General features: G+C 40.6%; 3 protein-coding genes across 3 annotated transcripts; all 3 read left to right on the forward strand.

Annotated features, from left to right (window-relative positions):
- Positions 1–3,336: 3,336 nt before the first annotated feature.
- Positions 3,337–8,376, forward strand: LOC129095248 (keratin, type I cytoskeletal 19-like). Its single transcript, XM_054603618.1, has 9 exons — positions 3,337–3,651; positions 5,164–5,292; positions 5,409–5,491; positions 6,101–6,257; positions 6,382–6,543; positions 6,785–6,910; positions 7,545–7,774; positions 7,862–7,896; positions 8,001–8,376. Exons 1-9 carry the CDS (start codon positions 3,337–3,339, stop codon positions 8,105–8,107), a joined length of 1,344 nt encoding a protein of 447 aa, XP_054459593.1. The 3' UTR covers positions 8,108–8,376.
- A 6,031-nt stretch (positions 8,377–14,407) lies between these two features.
- On the forward strand, positions 14,408–16,799 carry LOC129096272 (keratin, type I cytoskeletal 13-like). The gene is made up of 7 exons (XM_054605014.1): positions 14,408–14,973; positions 15,244–15,326; positions 15,449–15,605; positions 15,738–15,899; positions 16,024–16,149; positions 16,258–16,475; positions 16,592–16,799. The coding sequence occupies exons 1-7, from the start codon at positions 14,443–14,445 to the stop codon at positions 16,689–16,691; spliced, it is 1,377 nt and encodes a 458-aa protein (XP_054460989.1). The 5' UTR covers positions 14,408–14,442; the 3' UTR covers positions 16,692–16,799.
- Positions 16,800–20,891: 4,092 nt separating this feature from the next.
- Positions 20,892–23,172, forward strand: LOC129096467 (keratin, type I cytoskeletal 13-like). The gene is made up of 7 exons (XM_054605259.1): positions 20,892–21,422; positions 21,696–21,778; positions 21,901–22,057; positions 22,190–22,351; positions 22,476–22,601; positions 22,710–22,927; positions 23,044–23,172. The coding sequence occupies exons 1-7, from the start codon at positions 20,892–20,894 to the stop codon at positions 23,144–23,146; spliced, it is 1,380 nt and encodes a 459-aa protein (XP_054461234.1). The 3' UTR covers positions 23,147–23,172.
- Positions 23,173–23,384: the final 212 nt, after the last annotated feature.

Raw genomic sequence — 23,384 nt, forward strand, 5'->3', positions numbered from 1 at the left:
GTCTGTGTACGAGAAGAAACAAAACCAGTTATATTTACTCAAGGTGACAAAAGAATTCTATCTAAAAACGAATGAGAGAAGTTACCTGTTACCTGTGAAAACTGTTTGGAATATGTGCACCAAAAAAAATCCAACAAGTGTGATGCTTCTGGTGCGCACTGAGCAGATCAGCTCCTTTTATACCACAAGTTTGGTGTCAGCGATTACGGCTTGAAATGAAAGACGGATAACAGTGTTCACTGATTAATTGGTAGACAGATGCATTGGGAGGATGTGCGTAAAAGGAAGCCATGGACCACGACATCCGTAAATCCATTATTATGCTTTTTAACTTACCTGGAAGGGCCTTTTTGCACTGCAATAACAATAAAACGAGTCAATGTGTTTACATGAGAAATCCAATACTCCCATAGAACCTTTTTAAAACCAATGCAGAGGATGTGATGTAACTGTGTAGCCACTGAAAACAGTTTTTTTTAGGTTTTCACAACTGGCCTTCTCTAATCAGATATTTTCGCTAACATTAGCAGTCACAATTATTATTCCAATTCACACACGTTGGAACCAGAGATAAGATAAATTTACTATTTCCTTATATGTGCCTTAATCTCAACCCTGTATGGGCTGTAGACACAGTTTTTTACTTTTCATTTTAAGCAGGGATGAATGATGAATCTCATTTGATAAAGAGGCAAAGTGTGTATAATTTAATGATTGTTTCGAGGTGATCATTGCCTTCACCGTGTCATGTTGTAGCCTGGACTTTCCAGATGACGTACACTACCCTTTTAGTGAAAATACTACAGAGCGTGGTTGACATACTGTATAGATTTTCTGCAAGTGGCTCAGTTACTGTGTATCCAGTTGCCACTGACGACATGCGATGTATAACGTTTACAAAACAACATGGCCACAGTCTTAGGATATGTTCTACCAGGCAGTGAAAGCATCTCCTGTCAGATATATATGTACTTGCAATGACTGAGTGATTATGTGCTACGCTTTGATTCATAAGCAGTAGTGACAGCAAAACAATGGAAAGCTGAGAATGCACGTGCATATGTTCGTCTGCAGACAAAACCTCAGGATGTTCTGACTAATGAGTAACTCTGAGCAGCCTTACAGTAAAACAAACTCTGCACCTGACACATCAACCTACCTGTTGTTGGAACAATGTTTGTGAACTGGAGGGACACACACCCATTGATGAAAACTGATAAACGTGGCAGACACAACATAGTGTAGACAGCTTGTTCGTTCAGCCTGTTGCCAAGATTGGACTCCTCATTATCAGGCAGGCTGCACCAGATGCTCCTCACTGGTGAAAGGTTATGATGATTCTATTACTTGGAGTGTGAATACATGAATGGTTGTGTATAATGGGCGGCTGTGGCGTAGTGGAGAGCAAGGTAGTTCTCCAATCAGAGGGTCGGTGGTTCGATACCCGGCTTCAGCAGTCGATGTGTCCTTGGGCAAGACACTTAACCCCAAGTTGTGGACTGGATGATGAATGTTAGTTAGAGTCTGATGCTGGCACCTTGCATGGTAGCCTGTCATCAGTGTGTGAATGGGTGAATGATATGTAATATATACTACTGACTGTAAGTCGCTTTGGATAAAAGCGTCTGCTAAATGACTGTAATGTAATGTAATGTATTAGTGTCAGTTAGACCACAAATTCTTAATCCTCATAACTCCTTTAAACTGCTAATCTTTCTGAAAGGTTAGACTGACATGTTGTACATTCTGACTCGGAAAATCCACAATATTGCACTCAGAACATATAGACAGTTACAGAAAAAATGATTTATTGCAGTAAAAAATAAGTGACCATTCACTGAGCTTGTAATGAAAAAATTGTTTATCATACAGATTAATGATTGATAATAACCCGACTAATAACAAGTTGGTGAATTCTATTGAATTCATCTAAGTTTCATATTAAAACAATAACTTAGCCTTGGAAAGTTTGGGATTGTCTGCTCTTTCAAAGTAATGGTCTTAAATATGGATGCGAGTAAAAGTCACAAGATAGTGGCATGCCAAGTGTCAACTGTCACTGAACTCTGAAAGGTGTGGTCCACAGCAGATTGAGTTGGCCTTTAGATTCTGATGTCAATCACTTTTCATTCTGACCGCATATTAGATAAGTCATATGAAAAAGGTGTGACAGGGTTGTGTGTGCGTGTGTTTATTTGGGGCGTTGAGTTCACAGGCATGCTTGGAAAGACAATATTCATAAGAATGACCTACCTATTAATGTGTTTCTCCACCTCCTTCTTAGGAAGCTTCTTAAGAAATGAAATAAATATGATGCAGGTGCAAGTAGCTGCAAGGGAAAGGGCTGTTATGAAACCAGCATTATAGAGCTCCGCGGTACTCTTGATGAATCTCATCGATAAGCACACTTGTTGGTTTTGCAACTTGCAGGATGTCTGAGGACAGCTGAGGACACTCTTACAGAAGTTGCAAAGCAGTATGCAAACAGCAAAAAAACATATATTAATGTTTATACTGATCTGAATTTGCAATTTGTCAAAAAATCTTAAAGGGCGCCAATGTGGCTTTAACGTTGTCCTCCGTGGCCACATGTGACAGTTAAAGGATAATAGTAAATGTTAAACCATATAAAAGTAACACAAAAGAGTTGCAGAGTCAAGTCAACTCACTCAGTAAGTATCTGATGTTTCTCTAACTGCAGCTAACATTAGCCACCATGAGCTACTGGTCATACCAGACCAAGTAACGCTTTAGCAGCAAAATCACTTTCATTGCTTATAAACATTACATTACATTACAGTCATTTAGCAGACGCTTTTATCCAAAGCGACTTACAGGAAGTGTATTCAACATAAACTTATCATTTCATTGGTAAGAGGGGGATTGTGTAATGTCTTCTATACAAACTGATATTGGTCTTGGTTGAAATGAATGCTCGAGGTTGTGAACACTCATGCATGTTTAGAAATGCCTGAGCAGACTTTCTGCTACAGCTTAAGCATGACTGACACTGAAGGAAAAACAATTATCTTCATGCCTTGGCAGGATATCAATCGGTCCATCAGTTACAAATCCATAAAGTTGCCCAACTTGATTTTCAACCTGTCTCTGACGTCGCACTAATGCAAGTGAACACACCTATTAGGGTGCTAAAACAACACCTTATCTTCATTCCACACATTGTTGTGGCTGGGGACCAGTCTGTCTCCTTCCCTCAGACTCCTATAAAAATGACCGCTTGTCTCAGGCAGAGGCACTCCAAGTAGACTCTCCAGCTCTGCTCATCACCTCCAGGCCATCTGACCTCCACCTCCACCTCCACCTCCACCTCTCATCATGTCGTCCTCTTTCAGCCGCCAAAGCCGCAGCAGCTTCAGCGGCCGCAGCATCTCCAGCGGCCACGCCATCAGTGTGAGCAGAGGGATGCAGCAGGTCGGAGGCGGCCAGAGCAGCATCTCCATCGCCGGTTCCGCCTTCGGGAGCCGCTCGCCCAGCGTGTACGGGGGCGCCGGAGGTTTCGGGACCCGCATCTCGCAGTCGGTCTTCACCTCCGGGTCGCTGACCCCGTACGGCGGCGAGTCTGCCGTGATCAACAACGAGAAGGTGACCATGCAGAACCTCAACGACCGCCTGGCCACCTATCTGGATAAGGTAAGCCTTGATGATGATGATGATGATTCCTACAAATTGCTGCACAAACCTGAATCTTTCTTACTGTGATTATAGAACATGTTGTTTTTGTTCTACCTTCACCTGCAAATACATGTTATGGGGTTTAATGGGCAGGATGAATGCACAACACATTATATGATCTGTCCAAACACACCCACAAAAGATCAACGTTAAAGGACAGGTTCAAAGTTTTTCAAGTCTATCTTTAAACAATGGTCAGGTATGGACATTAAAACAGGTTTTGATTGCTGTAATAATTCCTCCTGATCACACTGGCTTTAAACAAATGTTTTCCTAATGCACGTCCAATGTAAGACATGGGGACATAATCCACAGTCCTCATTCTGTGCATAAGTATATTGCAGTATATCTGAAGTTGATATGATGCTTCAGCCGTCAGACCACTTACAAACCTCATACTAGCTCCAGATAAACTGTAGAATGTTTAAATTTCAATATATATGTCCTTGACGTATTAACTAAGCTGGATGAAGACTTCGCTCACGCTGTGTGACAAAAGCAGATGCGTTGTCTCTTTTCTCATCCCAATATCAGCCCCTGCTGTTTGTGTTTATGCAACTCAATGTGATACAATAGAGATGATCATAAATGGCGTCTCTGGACATTTGGGTGCAGTGATGGGAAGTAACTAAGTACTTTAACTCAAATACTGACTGTACTTGATGAAAACACAACAGGAAAATTATTATCCAAGCAAAACCACTGCGTTTAACAGCAGTTAATTATGGCGATATTTTATATATGAATGCAAATTCATCTTCTTTGAAAATGTTAGATTCATCATCCTGCATAAGATTAGTCTCTGATTCATCATGCAGTTTGTATGTGGAATTTGTTTTGTTCTCTTCATAAAACCAAAGAGGGGAATGTGGGTACATTGTTCTGTATAAGATCATGTTACACAAACTGCTTCCTTATCTATGAACTCTGCTGTCGCCAAAAAAAAGCTGGAACAATCTGGTCAATCTTTCAGACATATTAGAGACGTCTTCCCTTGAACCTGCACTGTTTTTGGTGAAAGGTTTTGAACCTTCATCTTGGTGTGAGCTACAGAGAAATTTTAAACAATATTATTTTTAAAGCATGCAAGATTTTAAAAACAGGATCATTCAATCACTGAATCACTCTAACTCTGGATGAAAATTCTTTGATTGATGAAATTAACTGGATTTGTTTTAAGTCTGTTGTCTCTTTCATGTGAAATTTTGTATGTGTTTTGTTTTTTAAGTCTGTTATTTGTGTTTATTTGGTGAAACTTTTACGCTTCCATCTTGGCCAGGACTCCCTTGTAAAAGAGATTAAGAATCTCACTTGGATTTCTGGTTATATAAAGGTTGAATAAATAAATAAACAAACCCTCGAGAAAAGTAATTTGCTTCCCAGCGCCACCCAGAAGTTATGAACCAGAACTAAAGCGTTTTATTCATGTCTGTCATTGCATGATTTATCACACTCTGGTTGTGTGTGCAGGTGCGCACCCTGGAGTCGGCCAACAGGAAGCTGGAGCTGCAGATCAGAGAGTTCTATGAGAAGAAAGCTCCTTCTGTCTCCCAAGACTTCACTAACTACTTCGCCACCATCACTGAACTCCGAGCTAAGGTACCGCTAACATTTTACAGAAACTATGTAACAAACAACATTGTTCTACAATACAATAAACTACAATCAATATTTAATAATATAAAGAGACATATTTTCATTTTCTTCCCATTTAGATGATGCTGCGATTTTCAGAGAATCAACGTATCATCCTGCAGTGTGACAACGCTCAACTGGCTGCAGATGACTTTAGGATAAAGTATGTTTACCCTCCTCTGTTGCTTCATTCTAAAATCCACATGCACCCTCTAATAATTTAATTTGGATATACGTCAAACAAATATGAACACTATTTTGTAAGTTTAGTCTTTAGTTTTTGGAAAAAAGTTAAACATTTTCATATATTTGTTTATTTGATGTGGTTGAAATAGCATTTTAGGGCTCGGCAATATGGAGAAAATCAAATATCACATTCATTTGGGCAAATACTTCAATATTCATATTGTAGGGTTGGCTATTGGTGCCTTTACAAAAATAATTACACTATGAGAATTGTGATGTATTTTTATCGCTATTGAGATTATAATGACTAAGAAGGTAGAAGCAAATAATAGAACAATAGTCAACAGTCTGGTAAGTTCAGAAAATGACATCACTTTACTGTTATGCAGCATTTAAAACCAAAAAAAGAAAACACTTATGCCTTATACAATGGTATGATATCCAAAACACATCTTATCTCATATCATGATATCAATACAATATCTATATATTGCCCAGTTATATAACGTTGACATCTACTGGAACAGACTGTAGAAAAAAATAAATTTCATTAATTTTATTTAATCACAATGGCTTTGTTCTGCAGGTATGAGGCGGAGCTGAACATGCGTACGATGGTGGAGGCTGATGTGTTGCGTCTCCGAGGGGTCAGGGACGGCATGACTCTGAGTATCAGTGACCTGGAGTTGCAGATAGAAAGTCTGAAAGAGGAGCTTGTGTACATGAAGAGCAACCAAAAGGAGGTGAGATCAACTCAGAAAAAAAAAGGGGATGACTTTTCATGTGCAATGGTGCCATCTATTGGTGGTGGCAGCCATGACTCACACACCTGTAGAGGGGCAAGACATTAACTGATCCATGTTGCAGGAGCTACATCACCTGAGGATCCAGCAGACTGGCGGGGTCAATGTGGAGGTGGACAGCCCAGAGTCTGTTGATCTGAACGCGGTCCTAGAGGAGATGAGGGAGCAGTATGAAGCTGTGGTGGTGAAGAACAAGCTGGAGCTCGAGAAATGGTTCCAATCTAAGGTGAGACGCCAGAGCAACATGCCTGAAAATGTAGAAAGATGGTAATGAAAAGATCATGATGTCATGTGATTTATTATATTTATACATTTATGTGTGTGTGTGTGTGTGTGTGTGTGTGTGTGTGTGTGTGTGTGTGTGTGTGTGTGTGTGTGTGTGTGTGTGTGTGTGTGTGTGTGTGTGTGTGTGTGTGTGTGTGTGTGTGTGTGTGTGTGTGTGTGTGTGTGTGTGAAATTTAAAAAAGGTGGAATCTCTTGAGAAGGAAATCACAATACGTTCACAAGATGTGAAGACATTTTACTCGGAGCTGTCAGAGAAGAAGAGGAGCTACCAGAGTTTGGAGATCAGTCTTCAAAGCATCCTCACAGAGGTAGGCCTTAGCCCAACTGACTGAATGCTGAAACACACTTTCACTGTGCAGAGCGGTGCACGTTGAGCTGATAGCACTTAGATTAAAGGGTGGGTTCACGTTTTTCAAGTCTGTCCTAAAACAACACCCACATGTTCATATGTACATGAAACCGTCTGTGCTTGCTGTTTAAATTCCTCCTGTTCATAATGGGAATTACAAGATCCTTCCCTAACGCTCTTCCACTGTAAGTTAAGGGGGTCTGTGCAAAACTAAAGTTTAACTGAAGTGAATAAAAGAGTCCTGTGTTAAATCAATCCAGGGTTGCTGTATTGGTTGTTTCAAACAATGAAATATGATCCAGGAAGTCCAGTTGGAGGGATAGATTTCATGTTTAAACGCCATTCAGACTCCATAAAACTCTACAATAGACTGTTATAGTCACATACAGGATTTTTTAGTTACCACTTCCTGTGGTAACTATTTTATTTTTCAACACAAGGATGGCAAAGTAAACAGTAGGAATCCTGCGTTCATGTTCTTAAGTAATCTACAAGGAATGTGAGCTTGCATGTATTTAATTGGAAAGTGCTTTAATTAAGTATTGTGCAGACACATCATGAACTGTAATAATAATTTTCTGTCTGTCCTGCAGATTCAGTGCCGGCAGCAGACTATGGAAGAAGTGAAGAGTGGATACAACATTCAGCTCAGTCAGCTGCAGATGACCATCAACACCCTGGAGACAGAGCTGCAGCAGCTGAAAGTCTCCATCGAGCAGCAGCAATCCGAGTACAAGATGCTGCTGGACATCAAGATGAGGCTGGAGATGGAGATCGCTGAGTACAGGAGGCTGCTGGACGGAGAGATATATGAACAAAAGAAGTAAGTGTTTAATTTCTGTGAAAGCAGCAGGCCAACAGATTAAATCAATAAAATATGTTTTAAAATAATGTTCCCCTCTCTCCACAGGACTGTGGTCATCAGCAAGGTTGTGGAGGTGGAAGGTAACTAAACCAACTCTCTGATCTTGTAACAGTGTCATCGACTGAGGCGTGTTGTGTTGACTGTAGTCTCATGATGCCTTTCTGTTTGTTTTCGACCTCTGCAGAGCATAAACCCCACATCGAGAGGAGAGTGAAGACCATCGTGGAGGAGATTGTTGATGGAAAGGTGGTGTCCTCCAGCGTTGACACCCAGGTGGAGGACGTTCAGTAACACCTTGGCTCACTTTTGCTGCCACTAACTTTTTTACATACTCTTACAATACTTGCTAATGAATGATTCACTATAGTCAGTGGTTAACTTGTAATTTCAAGCTGGCTGTATACAAGGTATAAGATAGTTTTTAAAAGGGGTTACCTTGGGTTTCTTTCCTTTTTCTTTTGATTGCAATGATAAAGCAAAGTTGCAGCAAGTGATGATCTTTTCTTGGCGGATGCTTACTCTGTTGTGAGACCTAAATATGATTAAAAAGGCCAAAAATTAAAGATGAAGATGTGTTTTCTTGATCACAAGCATGTGTTTAAATCCAGAAAGGTTGATTATAGTTTGAAAATGGGTCTTCCATCTGGAAAATAATCTACTTTTTGTATATCCAAATAACAAAGGAGTTGTAAAAGGTTTAAAAATTTCAAGCAAGTTTTAGGCCATGTAAACAAAAAACTAAATAAAGCCAAATCAGGCATTGATTCTAAGTAAAAATGTTTAGGGTGTAATTTCACTAGACCACCAGGTGTCACCTTTGTCTTTCTCTCTAAAAGTGAAGGCCTTTCTCAACCTTAGTGGATTGCATAACCTTGTTTTGCTTAAGGCGAAACAGACTGTTGCAGCAATAAAAATGACATTTTTACAGGACAGTAAATAATAGTCAACAAATTACACAAAATCATTGCACAATATTGATGCCATGTTGTAAATTATAGGAAAAATAATCATGTATTGATAAGATTTTAACAGAACCATGCAGAGAAAATAAGCTTTTTTTAAAGTGCAGATTTGGTTCTATGAGGTTAACTGGTCATATTAGTCACACAAGGCTTTCTCATTTGGGTGGAGTTGAATCAAGACAAGGCCTCCAAACGACAGCGATTCACCTGTCAATTCAGTTAATCTGTTGGTTAAAATGACTCAGTATTAAGAACTTCCTCCCTTTCACTGCTTTTGTGTGGCAATCTGTGAACACATTATTGCTTATTGACAAAGTTGTAATTAAAGGTAATTATTGGTTTGATATTTCATCGTGTTGTTTCTGCAGCTCTGTGCAGCACAGCAATATCAAGTTTAGACAAAGAAGACCGGATTAATTTGTCTCACTGTCTAGACCATACAACTAAAATGATTCAGCATGACTAGACCTCAAGACGAAATCAGTTAAAAAAAACACCCAATGTGAACCAGTGTTGGAGAGATAAAACTCCCACCAAATGTACATACAGAAAGTCCCCTTTCAAATTGAAATCCTGGCAATAAATTTGTCCTCCTGTTGTCAAACGCTGTGCCTTATTGTAAAAGTAAAAAGTTTTCATACAGGGTGTGTGAATTCCTTGCACGTGTCCTTTTTGCTGTTGTACTAACTTAATTTACAGATATGGTAAGAAAAAAAACAGCAGGTCGTGGTACTTTGTGGTTGTGTGCAAAACATGATGAAGGTTTTCCCTCAACTGACTGAAATTATTTCTAACATTATCAAAAGCAATTAGTGTCTAATTTTGGGCTTTATATTTCATCTCAGTTTAGTTGACTGACAGCATCAAAGGGACAATGAAAGTATTGATTACTTTTATTTCTATCAAAGACAGAAAACGTGACTCTTCTCAGTTCTGAGTACTGTTGTAAATTTCCAGAACTCTCTCTGAATCTGAACATCAGGGGTGTTGAATGAAATACTGCTGTAAAGGGTGTGGTTGATACTGGCAGATCACTGCAAGATGCAACAGAAACCAGTCTGGGCCTGAAATAAAATAAACATAAGGGCAGAGGAGCATTGTCATAGGACTTACGGTGAGCCATCGCTGTCCTCACTCTCGATACAACATGAGATAGAAAGGAAGACATTGTATTATTTTGGCTCACATTTGAGTGTAACACGCCCAGGTAAAAGCACTGCCGGCTATACCTCGTGTCACAGCACATTTCGAACATACTGTTCCTGGCCGAATACAAGTTGCAGTTATTTGTGTCGGAGAAAGGACTTCGTACTCAGACTTGACTGGGCCTTCTGCATTCTGAGAAGTCATTCCCGTTCACATGAAATATAGATGGGGTGTGTGACACAATAAATGTGTCAAGGAGACTTATTGTTATGTTTTTTTGGCAGAAGCCCTGCAGGTTGAAGTACAATAACTCCCACACAGATCAAAAGATTCGGTGAATCCAGAATAAACCAGTTTGCATGTGTATCTCAAATAATAGGTATGCACACTTCCTTTGTACTTTGCTTCACACAGTCACACCTTGCCCCTGCACCACACATACCATCACCTGTAATCACTCAGCCCATCTAAACAACAAGTCTGCCCTTCCTTGTCAGAGCAGAAAACTGCGCATAGTGTGTGTTCATCGCGGAACATTGTATTACAATTAAACATCGTAGTTTGGTTTTCAAATTAATCAAATCTACTATATGACGTGTAAGTTGACACCAAGAAAGCATTTTGATATATATGAGATGCAACATTTAAGGGAATGTGAAACGTAGGAAATAGACAGGCTCCACCACGTTTGTGTTTTACTTTAAAATAATTAAGATAATCTACATATAAATGCAGAGTGAGTGGGAATGAAAATGCCGTGCTTCCCCCCAGTACTGTACAACCACAGTCTCCTTTGAGGGCCACTGAGCAGCTCCGTAGAGCAAATAGGAGTCGACTGCTCTGCTCAGCAGCGAATAATCTTCTGGGCACAAACTAATTTCTCTACCGCTAAACCACAAAGGACTTGTATGTGATTTAACTATGTGGTTTTTCAAAGAAATGAATGTCAATATTTATTCCTAAGTAAGTAAAGCACAATAAGTAATTCCGTTAAGTTAATTGCAAACCTTTTTAACAATAACTTGAGTATGCAGCATTTAAAGACTTGAGTCAAATGAATAAATCATGAAAGTTTAGATTTTTCCCAACCATAGGAATAGGAATTATTAGGAATCCTGCAGGCATCAAATATGTTTTATTTAATTTAATTTGTAAAGTTGAGATGTCAACTTTTCACAACAAAGTAAGCGCAATTAACAGGTCAAAATTCCTACTTTTGTTACCGTCCATATCATGACAGGATACCACTTAAATGAATAAACGCTAATGTTAAATAACGTTAAACAAGTCTACAGCCAGATAGCACTTCTGTGAGGCTGTACTTAAAGGGACATCCGCCGCCCCCTTTATGTGGATCTCCACATAAATGTAGTTGATTGAAGCAATGAGTACCTCACTGCACGATATATCGGCCCGAAAAGCTGAGTTTGCAGCTGCAAATCAGCTTTTCTTCCTGCATTTAGAGCCATCATTTGACTTGAAAGTGACGTAGTTAGATAGAAGGAAGAACTACAGGCTGCTGTTTCAGCTTGGATTTCTAGTCTCTACCTTGGCGGAGCCAGGGGGGGCTGTGCTCTAGATACCGCTCAATAACTTCCTTCATGTCTTCGCTTCAATTGCAAATAAGTAGCATTAGCGAAAATAGCATCCCAAAATAAGATTGCAGAGGATGTTATGAACGACGATACATTGTACAGTGTTTTGGCTGACTCAGATATTCAGCAGAATATATTTGAGCCTGAGGACACCGTCAGCAGAGGGGCTGAGGCTGCAGCTGCATTAGCCGTTCAAGAAGATATGGCCAGCAGGGATTCTCAGGGTGAAAGAAGCTCCCGCGCAATGCATCCTGGGACATATAGACATGGCTGGCTTGGCTCCTTGAGTAGAAGAACTAAGCTTTCTCTAACAGTATAATACAAACTGAGGAATTCATTGCTATAATAGACTACATTTGCTATCAATACTGATTTGACATCTACATAAAATGTCGTGAATTGTCCCTTTAAAGCACAGCAGCACTTTGAGCTCAAAGCTAAAAGTAAAACTGAGAATTCATGTTTGAAATCAAATTTCATGATAACTCATCGAATGGTTGTTGAGATAATTCAGTCTGGACCGACTCGCTGACTTTGCAACTTCTATAGAGCTATGCTTCTAGCTTCACTAACATGCTAAACATCACATGCTGAACCTTAGCATGTTAACAGTAAAAGTTACATCTTAGACAGAAATGTTAACATGCAAAAATGATACATATGAAATTATTGCATCTTTTAATATTTAATATATCATTTTTTTGTACCTGCTTGTTTGATTGTTTCACTGGAAAAAATATTTGTATATTTCTGGACCTGTAATGACAACATGCTGATCAGATATAGGTTCAAGGTATATATATATATTATTTTTTTCATAACAACATGCATTTTCATTTCAGAATAGGGAGCACTTGGAAACACATGTTAGTTTTTTGAAAAATTAGGAAAATTTAAGTTCTGCAATTCAACCACAATCCGAGTTACATTATCCTACTGATGATATATGGGCTGATGCAACAGTTGCCTGCTGCCCGGGGAAAAATGGCTGCCTGACAACAGCCAGATACTATTAAATTGTCTTCTATGTGTATAGTTTCTACTTCATTTATTCAGTTATTTGTAAGTAATTTGCAATTAATGTCACTATTATTTATTCTCACAACCTTTGTCAATCTACAGAAAACAGAGTTATAGAGTGATGCACACTCGTTTATCACAGTGAAGAATGTTTTTGACAGCGTTGCAGTGTCGCACATATTAACAAGTCATTGACAACTGCTCTATTATTTGTGACACTAATCTACAGTAAGCTTTACATAAACTAGTTCAACCAGTACGTTGCAATAAGATGTTGTTTAAACCTCTCTGGTGCAACACCCCTATGTTATTCTACAATGTGCAAAGACTCTATCGTGTTGCGATGTATTATGTGAACGCACATTTCAGCCATCATTTGGTTCTGCTGTTAGTACAAAGGATTCATATTAAGGACGTGAGATTTGAACAAATAACTTTTACCGCTTTGAATTGCCCCGGTAAATTCACTGAGCAGTAAAAAATATAAATATATTTTTTGCTATTCTTCTGTGCTGTGGAATACTTGCAGAAAACTTACGATTAAAGAAATAGTGCAGGCATCTCCAAATGGACCAGTGAAACCCTTAATGAAGTGCAGAAGCTGGTGTGTCGGTGTGAAAAGGCAATCTCCAGAGAGAGAAAATTATCTTCACTCATACTTGGGTTTCAAAATATCTAAATTGGACATTATTTATAGCCGTTTAGCACATGCTTGAGATGAGTTTGCAACATCAAAATGAAAAGCAGCAGTGAAAAGAAACATCTGGTTTGTATTACTCCAGGCTGTAGATGTGAACAGTCTTCAATAGTAATTTGTTAGGTAGAAGTAAAACAATTCTTGAAGCAAAATGTTCGAAATCAAACATCCAGAATTCTTATAATCAAGTCCGTATTTGAAAATATTCCAAAACTGCAATGAAAAGTATAAATGCTTGTAAAGACTTGAATGAAATACTGTGTTGAAATGTAAAGAAGAAAACAAGGCAGAGCTTGTTCTTGTTTTGGCTTGATGCACATGCCAAAGCACAATGCCAAGAAAAAGTCTTGAACAAGATCAGGTATCAGCTTACATCATGGGCGTCTATAAAAACTGCTTCTAACTGGCGACCCTGTTGAGCAAAAACATAAAAATAATTAATTAAACTTTAAAATGTGAAAAACAACTGTAACTATGACTAACAAAAGAACCAATTCCTAAAATCAGATATTTTAAATGCAAAATAACACAGATATAAAAGACAAATGAGGTGTGTGAGAAGAGGTGTGCTGGTGGTAGGTCAAGTGAAAAAAACACTATCATACTGATCCATTTTACGTTGAACATTACAGTGCATGTTGCCTTGGTAACATAACAGGTTTGGCCGGCAGTCTTGCTCAAGAATCATGGCACAAAGTAAAGTCACATCACCTGAAGTTGAAAAACTGCCAGATTAGAGTGAATAACTAACCTGAGGCGACAGTTGGAGTGGCTGTTTTTACTAATTACAGTTTACTTTTTAGAAATAAAAGATAAAGATTCACAAGGAAGCCATGTGTTCATGCACATTAATTTGGTGCATGGGAAAAAAGGATGAATGGAAAAATGAAGCCATTGTATAAGGCTTGCAGGTAGCTGTGAGGTTTTAATGAATTCCGTCTATTTTGTAACAAAATGGGATTAAGTTTATTCCCTCTTTCTACTTATGATTGTCACACAAAATGAAGCTGAAGGGTGTGTGTGACGGGGGGGGGGGGGGGCAGAGCAACCATTTTAGGTCATGCTCCTCCCTTCAGCTCTGCATTTCCCCTCCCACCAGAGACAGCAGCAGCAGCCTTGTGCAGCATAAAAGGGGGACAGAGGAGAAGCTGTGCATCTCAGTCCATCTCATTCTCTCCAAGGCAGACCTCCTGAGCAGACTTCAATATGTCTAGATCCACCTCGACCTTTTCCACCAGTAGTTCAGGCTTTGGTGGAGGCGGTAGTAGGCTGTCTGGTGGAGGCTCTTTTAGAGCTGGTGGAGGCTCTATTAGAGCTGGTGGAGGCTATTTTGGAGGCCAGGCACCACGGTCTTCTTATGCTTCAAGCATGCATGGTGGGGCAGGTGGCAGAGGAGCAAAAATCTCTGTTTCCTCAGGTAGCTTTCTTTCCTCTGGCTATGGCAGTGGAAGTGGTTTCGGCAGTGGAGGTGGTTTCGGCAGTGGAGGTGGTTTCGGCATGGGAGGGGGTGGAGGCTACGGCGGAGGTGATGGCATGGACCATGTTAATGTCAATGAGAAGGCCACCATGCAGAACCTGAACGACCGCCTGGCCTCCTACCTGGAGAAGGTGCACAGCCTTGAGAAGGCCAACTCTGAGCTGGAGCTCAAGATCCGCCAGTTCCTGGAGAGTAAGAGCTCCCCTGCTTCTCGTGACTACTCTGCTTACGAGGCCACCATTGCTGACCTGCATGGAAAGGTATGTCACATGACCTCTAATTCCTGAATGAGATACCAAAGCATGCCAGAATGTAATTTATCATGCAGTGCAACTATTGGATGATATGAAAATGATGCATTGGAGGTTTAACTTACCCTTTGTGGCAAGGCACATATATGATTTTGTAGAGAGAGTTACTCTGTAACATGAGGATAGTAATGTTATGTACTGTTTAGAGCATCTCACAGAGACAGTTTAAAGTAAGAATTACACTAATCATGTCAAATGAAACCTTGCTTCATTCCACAGATCCAGGATGCCACCCGCATCAATGGAGGCATCTATCTGTCCATCGACAATGCAAAACTGGCAGCAGACGACTTCAGAACCAAGTAAGTATCAGATGTGAGAGACAGAAAGTATCTAAAACATAGTAAATTGGAAATCACTCTGAACCAGTTCATGGAAGATGTATACACTGATTGCAAATGTTCAAACTCTTGCTGCCTCACAGGTTTGAGAATGAGCTAGCCATGCGTCAATCAGTAGAGGCAGACATCGCTGGTCTCAAGAGACTGTTGGATGAGCTGACACTGGCCAGATCAGACCTGGAGATGCAAATAGAAGGACTCAGGGAGGAGCTGATCTTCCTCAGAAAGAACCACGAGGAGGTGGGTAGCAAATGCTTGACGGCAGTCATCTGAATGGGTTTGCATTTAATTTGCCGTCTCGAGTGTAGAAAAAAAATTACTCAAACGACACAGCAAACATCCACCTTTTAACAAACTCCTATTATTCAACAGGAATTACTCGCAATGAGAGGCCAGATGAGTGGACAGATCCATGTGGAGGTGGACGCAAAACCGCAGCCAGACCTGGCCAGCATTATGGCTGAGATCCGTGAGCAATATGAGGGTGTGGCCGCCAAGAACCAAAGAGAGCTTGAAGTCTGGTTCCAAACAAAGGTAAGACCAAAACCCTGGTGGTGAAATTAATTGACTAAGTTACATCTCACTGACTGTTTCAACTGGTACATATGTATCATATGTAGTTATACATGACACTGATTTTCTTCAACATCTACTCCAGTCAGAGTCGCTGAACCAGGAGGTGGCATCCACCACAGAAACACTCCAATCATTCAAGTCAGAAATGTCTGAGGTCCGTCGCACATTGCAGGGCCTGGAGATCGAGCTACAGTCCCAACTTAGCATGGTAAGAGACATTGATCTGGGGCAAATGTTACATACAATTTAATGCAACCACCGTTGTTTTCAGTATATTCACTTCTTCATCCCTCTTCTCTTCACCTTCCTCCTCCAGAAAGCGGCCCTTGAAGGCACTTTAGCTGACACAGAGGGACGGTATTCCATGCAGCTTCAGGGCCTCCAGATGACGGTGACGAGCCTGGAGTCACAGCTGACGCAGCTGCGTGCTGACATGGAAAGACAGGGCCAAGAATACCAAATGCTGCTTGACATCAAGACACGGCTGGAGATGGAGATTGCAGAATACAGGAGGCTGCTGGACGGAGAGGGCAGGTAATTTGTCTGCAGAGAACTATTTTGTCCTTTCATTGTCAACTTATAACTAACTCTGTAAAGTGAGGCAATCAACTGATATTTAAGGCAATAACTGTAATTCTCCCCCTCCACAGTGCGAGCGTCACTGGAAAGAGCTCCTCTTCCAAAGTTGTTGTGATCACAGAGGAACTGAGGAATGGCAAGGTGGTGTCCTCCTCTACCACCAGAACCTAATAATTTGTCACCTCCTGTCACCTGACGACCACACGTAAACATATTAATTACTCAAGTACTTCCTTCAAATACACATTTGAAAGCAATAAAAAGCTGTGGTTTGCTGACTATCATTTGTCTTGTTTGACTTATTTGTGTCTCAATACCAAATAATGTCTATAGTGGTGTGGTTTTGAGATGAAGCAAAGGTCTTATGAAATTAAACATTTCATCTTCGTCCTGACAAGAGTTACTTTGACGGATATGTTTGAAAAACTTGTTAAATTAAATCCCAATAGCCTGAGGCTGTAGCAGTGTCAGCCATATTATGTCCTGGATGCAAAAGAATAGAGAAATTCAGGCTGTGAATACAAAGTTAGCGATACCCATCCTGAGGGCAAAGTGTATTGATGCCCTCCCATCCTCTTTAGGACTTAAGCCTCAGAGGCCACACAACGTAGAGCAGTACAGTACCAGTCGTATAGCTCTACTGCAGGCAGGATGCATGCTCCATAAAAATATATATTTTTAAGAAGAACAACATACCTACAATGTAGAAATGTATAACCATAATACCTCACAACAACAGAGTGCTGGGTTTTAATCTGCGGTACAATTTTAAAAAAAAAAAAAAAAAAAAAAAAAAAGGCCGCAACGTACAGTGTAAAACTCTGGAGTTATGGTGTAATCTTTTGTACCAACAGTGTTTCACTTCAGCACATACCAGTACATATGTAGGTACTGAGGAACAAGATGTGAATGAAATAATCATAATTTGGGATTTTTTTAAAGACAGTATACTGCAGTTAGGCCTATTTTAACTATGACCTCATGAGCAAAAATATAGAGAAGATTATTTAACTAATACTGGGTACTTATTTTATTTGGCCGCTATTACAGGCTACAGTATGGCCATAAAACTGAGAAAACCTGGGCGTTTCAGGCAAGTTGTAGTAATGACTTACGCATCACTTAATAAATCTGAAGTGATTTCATTTAAAAATGATTTTAATGACATGTAAGTTGGCATATGCTGTGGAATATTGGCGTTGTTTAGCTTTTAAAATTTTGTAGTCATGTATCAGCATTTACAATCTGTTTTTGTGAAGTTTCTTTCGGCGCATTTGCGTCCTGTTTTAATCCATAAAAATAGTCTGTTGCTGCCATCATAGTAAAATTATACTGTTGGTTGATTAACATCAATATAATGAAGTACATACAGTACCAGTCAAAAGATTGGACACACCTTCTCATTCAATGGTTTTTTTTTTTTTTTTTTTTTTTTTTTTCTACGTTGCTCTGCAGTAATGCTCATAGAGATTAGAACAAGTGAAGACTCGTACAGCTGGAGTTGTCCGGGTGAACGCGGTCAGTGGAGTTATCTCTACGTTTCTACATTGTTAGTCTACACGTGTTAACAACTCTGCGCACGTTTCGGCTCCATGCGGCTGGTGACTCAAAGAAATGAGGGAGGATAGGACGAACACCAGCCAATAGAGTCATGCTGGTTTACTCTCAGGGCGGCCAAGATGGCAACATTACCGTCCCTCCTCAACCCCCAGGAATAATGTTTAAAATGTTAATCATTTATGAATTTAAAACCTAGTCAATAAGCATGGTCAGTGAGGACGACACCTGTGTGTGGTGGATAAGGCATACTTGCCAACCTTCAGACATCATAGCCTGATTAATCACCCTGAGTTCTCTTAAAAGGTGTAGAAACAGGCTTAAAATGAAGGGTCCTGTCAACTGAGCAAGTTCCCTTTTTAGTTAAATGTTAACACTCTGAAGTATGTTTGGTGGTTTATGAGGCTTTTCTGTCTTTTCCATCTGACAATTTCTATTTTTGATTAAATGGAAACCTGCCATGACCCATGCTTTCTTCCAGTGGAACAACGGACCCCCTAAAGGGTCCAAGGTCTATCCACCACAGGCTCACTAAATCCTGTGGGATATCATTGAAATGTCTATGTGTGGCCACGATTCAGCTCTGTATTCAACCAGAGCTGCATGTTTCCTGCTTTTAGCCAATTCAGCACAAATCAAGGCAAGCAATTGCTGTCATTTCGATGACTTGGCTATAAATCGGATTCAGACCAGCTATGTGTATTTCTCCTCTAGCCAAAAAGGTGTTAAATGTTGTTGAATGTAGTCTCCGTACATGCAGGTTGTAAGGGTGCATTTCATCACACCATTTTAGCAAAGTCCACTATGAAAACAAACTGAGATTTGTATCATTTCATAGACATGTTTTTTGTGTATCCACGATTTATCTCTGATTTGGACCTGCTACCTGTTGTATTATTTTAACATAACCGGCAAAATAGCATTGACCTTTATATTACTATTATTTTTGCAGTTACTCATACGTCAAATGTACCATTCTCCATAATTAACTGTCTTTCATTTTACACGTAATCACAAAAATGCAATTATGATTCTCAACCACTAAAGGAAAGCAGTACTGTTTGAGAGCTTAGATGTATAAGCTGGAGGGACATATTACCAAGATGACAACTGGCAACGCGAGACTCGACAGTTGGTGACGACTGAGCAACACAGAGCCACAAAACTCGACCGCCACTGTCATTTTTGAGAGCCGAAACGAGCAGTTTACACCACAATTTTGGTTTATTAAGTAGCTGTGTTTTTGTCTTGTCATTTCTTTATTAATTCTGCAGGAAAAATGTCATTTTTAGCTGTTAGCAGTGTAGAGTTAGCTGAACTTGCTACCTTGAGTCCCCCTCAGGTAACATGGTGCAAAAAAAAAGAAAAAAGATGTGTATCCATGCACATTTCACAGCATTAGATGAGCTGTATTCAAGCAGCATCTGATTCTGTATTTCCTAAAACTACCAAAGTGCCCTTTCAAAAGTCCCTGTCAGCGTTAGTATTTTCGGTGAGTGCTGCTCATAGCACTTTTGTTACTTTCTTGTGAACCGCTCGTCCGAAACACTTGGTACTCTGCACTTCCACTGGTCCTCCGTGGATAAACGGTTGTTGAGAGCATCGTAGGACTGATATACAGAAGACGGAGACTGATTCCTTTGATTATTTCATGGTGACTGTTCACGCCTTTTCTTTTTACATTTGTTGATTGGAATTTCTCTTGTGTTCCCAGTCCTGACGTAGGCTACTTGGATTGAACATGTCAAAGTTTATCTTGTAGAAGGGCATTCAAAAAAAAAAAGTATAACAGCACTGTTCTCCGTCATTAGAGGTAGGTGTGTGCGCTTCACAGAAAGAGACTGTATGACTCACAATGACTGTTATTAAGTAAAAAACAAGCAGAGGCAGCAACAGTGCTTTTCTCTTCATGAGTTTTTTTTTTCTCACTCGGCAGATGATGTGATGACCAACTTTTCTGGCAACAGAAGTAGAAATCAGAAACGAGGGAGCGTTTGAAACATTGTTCTTTTTCATTTATTTCTCATGTTTTACTCTGTTATTCTGTGTGGCTGTGTAGCAGCAAGGCTGTAAATGCTACACATGCTAAACATAGAAATATATTTACAGAGAAAAAAAGGGACGTGTTCAATACTTATTTTACCCGCTGTATAAAAGGCAAATGAGGTGTGTGAGAAGAAGTGTGCTGGTGATAGGTCAAGTGAAAAAAACACTATCATACTTATCCATTTTACAATATTGACAATTACAGTGCATGTTGCCTTGGTAACATAACAGGTTTGGCCGGCAGTCTTGCTCAAGAATCATGGCACAAAGTAAAGTCACATCACCTGAAGTTGAAAAACTGCCAGATTAGACTGAATAACTAACCTGAGGCGACAGTTGGCTGTTTTTACGAATTACAGTTTACTTTTTTAGAAATAAAAGATAAAGATTCACAAGGAAGCCATGTGTTCATGCACATTAATTTGGTGCATGGGAAAAAAGGATGAATGGAAAAATGAAGCCATTGTATAAGGCTTGCAGGTAGCTGTGAGGTTTTAATGAATTCCGTCTATTTTGTAACAAAATGGGATTAAGTTTATTCCCTCTTTCTACTTATGATTGTCACACAAAATGAAGCTGAAGGGCGTGTGTGACGGGTGGGGCAGAGCAACCATTTTAGGTCATGCTCCTTCCTTCAGCTCTGCATTTCCCCTCCCACCAGAGACAGCAGCAGCAGCCTTGTGCAGCATAAAAGGGGGACAGAGGAGAAGCTGTGCATCTCAGTCCATCTCATTCTCTCCAAGGCAGACCTCCTGAGCAGACTTCAATATGTCTAGATCCACCTCGACCTTTTCCACCAGTAGCTCAGGCTTTGGTGGAGGCGGTAGTAGGCTGTCTGGTGGAGGCTCTTTTAGAGCTGGTGGAGGCTCTATTAGAGCTGGTGGATGCTATTCTGGAGGCCAGGCACCACGGTCTTCTTATGCTTCAAGCATGCATGGTGGTGCAGGTGGCAGAGGAGCAAAAATCTCTGTTTCCTCAGGTAGCTTTCTTTCCTCTGGTTATGGCAGTGGAAGTGGTTTCGGCAGTGGAGGTGGTTTCGGCAGTGGAGGTGGTTTCGGCATGGGAGGTGGTGGAGGCTATGGCGGAGGTGATGGCATGGACCATATTAATGTCAATGAGAAGGCCACCATGCAGAACCTGAACGACCGCCTGGCCTCCTACCTGGGGAAGGTGCACAGCCTTGAGAAGGCCAACTCTGAGCTGGAGCTCAAGATCCGCCAGTTCCTGGAGAGTAAGAGCTCCCCTGCTTCTCGTGACTACTCTGCTTACGAGGCCACCATTGCTGACCTGCATGGAAAGGTATGTCACATGACCTCTAATTCCTGAATGAGATACCAAAGCATGCCAGAATGTAATTTATCATGCAGTGCAACTATTGGATGATATGTTAAAAATGATGCATTGGAGGTTTAACTTACCCTTTGTGGCAAGGCACATATATGATTTTGTAGAGAGAGTTACTCTGTAACATGAGGATAGTAATGTTATGTACTGTTTAGAGCATCTCACAGAGACAGTATAAAGTAAGAATTACACTAATCATGTCAAATGAAACCTTGCTTCATTCCACAGATCCGGGATGCCACCCGCATCAATGGAGGCATCTATCTGTCCATCGACAATGCAAAACTGGCAGCAGACGACTTCAGAACCAAGTAAGTATCAGATGTGAGAGACAGAAAGTATCTAAAACATAGTAAATTGGAAATCACTCTGAACCAGTTCATGGAAGATGTATACACTGATTGCAAATGTTCAAACTCTTGCTGCCTCACAGGTTTGAGAATGAGCTAGCCATGCGTCAATCAGTAGAGGCAGACATCGCTGGTCTCAAGAGAGTGTTGGATGAGCTGACACTGGCCAGATCAGACCTGGAGATGCAAATAGAAGGACTCAGGGAGGAGCTGATCTTCCTCAGAAAGAACCACGAGGAGGTGGGTAGCAAATGCTTGACGGCAGTCATCTGAATGGGTTTGCATTTAATTTGCCGTCTCGAGTGTAGAAAAAAAATTACTCAAACGACACAGCAAACATCCACCTTTTAACAAACTCCTATTATTCAACAGGAATTACTCGCAATGAGAGGCCAGATGAGTGGACAGATCCATGTGGAGGTGGACGCAAAACAGCAGCCAGACCTGGCCAGCATTATGGCTGAGATCCGTGAGCAATATGAGGGTGTGGCCGCCAAGAACCAAAGAGAGCTTGAAGTCTGGTTCCAAACAAAGGTAAGACCAAAACCCTGGTGGTGAAATTAATTGACTAAGTTACATCTCACTGACTGTTTCAACTGGTACATATGTATCATATGTAGTTATACATGACACTGATTTTCTTCAACGTCTACTCCAGTCAGAGACGCTGAACCAGGAGGTGGCATCCACCACAGAAACACTCCAAACATTCAAGTCAGAAATGTCTGAGGTCCGTCGCACATTGCAGGGCCTGGAAATCGAGCTACAGTCCCAACTTAGCATGGTAAGAGACATTGATCTGGGGCAAATGTTACATACAATTTAATGCAACCACCGTCGTTTTCAGTTTATTCACTTCTTCATCCCTCTTCTCTTCACCTTCCTCCTCCAGAAAGCGGCCCTGGAATGCACTTTAGCTGAGACAAAGGGACGCTATTCCATGCAGCTTCAGGGCCTCCAGATGACGGTGACGAGCCTGGAGTCACAGCTGACGCAGCTGCGTGCTGACATGGAAAGACAGGGCCAAGAATACCAAATGCTGCTTGACATCAAGACACGGCTGGAGATGGAGATTGCAGAATACAGGAGGCTGCTGGACGGAGAGGGCAGGTAATTTGTCTGCAGAGAACTATTTTGTCCTTTCATTGTCAACTTATAACTAACTCTGTAAAGTGAGGCAATCAACTGATATTTAAGGCAATAACTGTAATTCTCCCCCTCCACAGTGTGAGCATCACTGGAAAGAGCTCCTCTTCCAATGTTGTTGTGATCACAGAGGAACTGAGGAATGGCAAGGTGGTGTCCTCCTCTACAACCAGAACCTACTAATTTGTCACCTCCTGTCACCTGACGACCACACGCAACATATTAATTACTCAAGTACTTCCTTCAAATACACATTTGAAAGCAATAAAAAGCTGTGGTTTGCTGACTATCATTTGTCTTGTTTGACTTATTTGTGTCTCAATACCAAATAATGTCTATAGTGGCGTGGTTTTGAGATGAAGCAAAGGTCTTATGAAATTAAATATTTCATCTTCGTCCTGACAAGAGTTACTTTGACGGA

This window comes from Anoplopoma fimbria, chromosome 9, assembly GCF_027596085.1.
Source record: "Anoplopoma fimbria isolate UVic2021 breed Golden Eagle Sablefish chromosome 9, Afim_UVic_2022, whole genome shotgun sequence".
In the NCBI taxonomy this organism is placed as follows: domain Eukaryota; kingdom Metazoa; phylum Chordata; class Actinopteri; order Perciformes; family Anoplopomatidae; genus Anoplopoma; species Anoplopoma fimbria.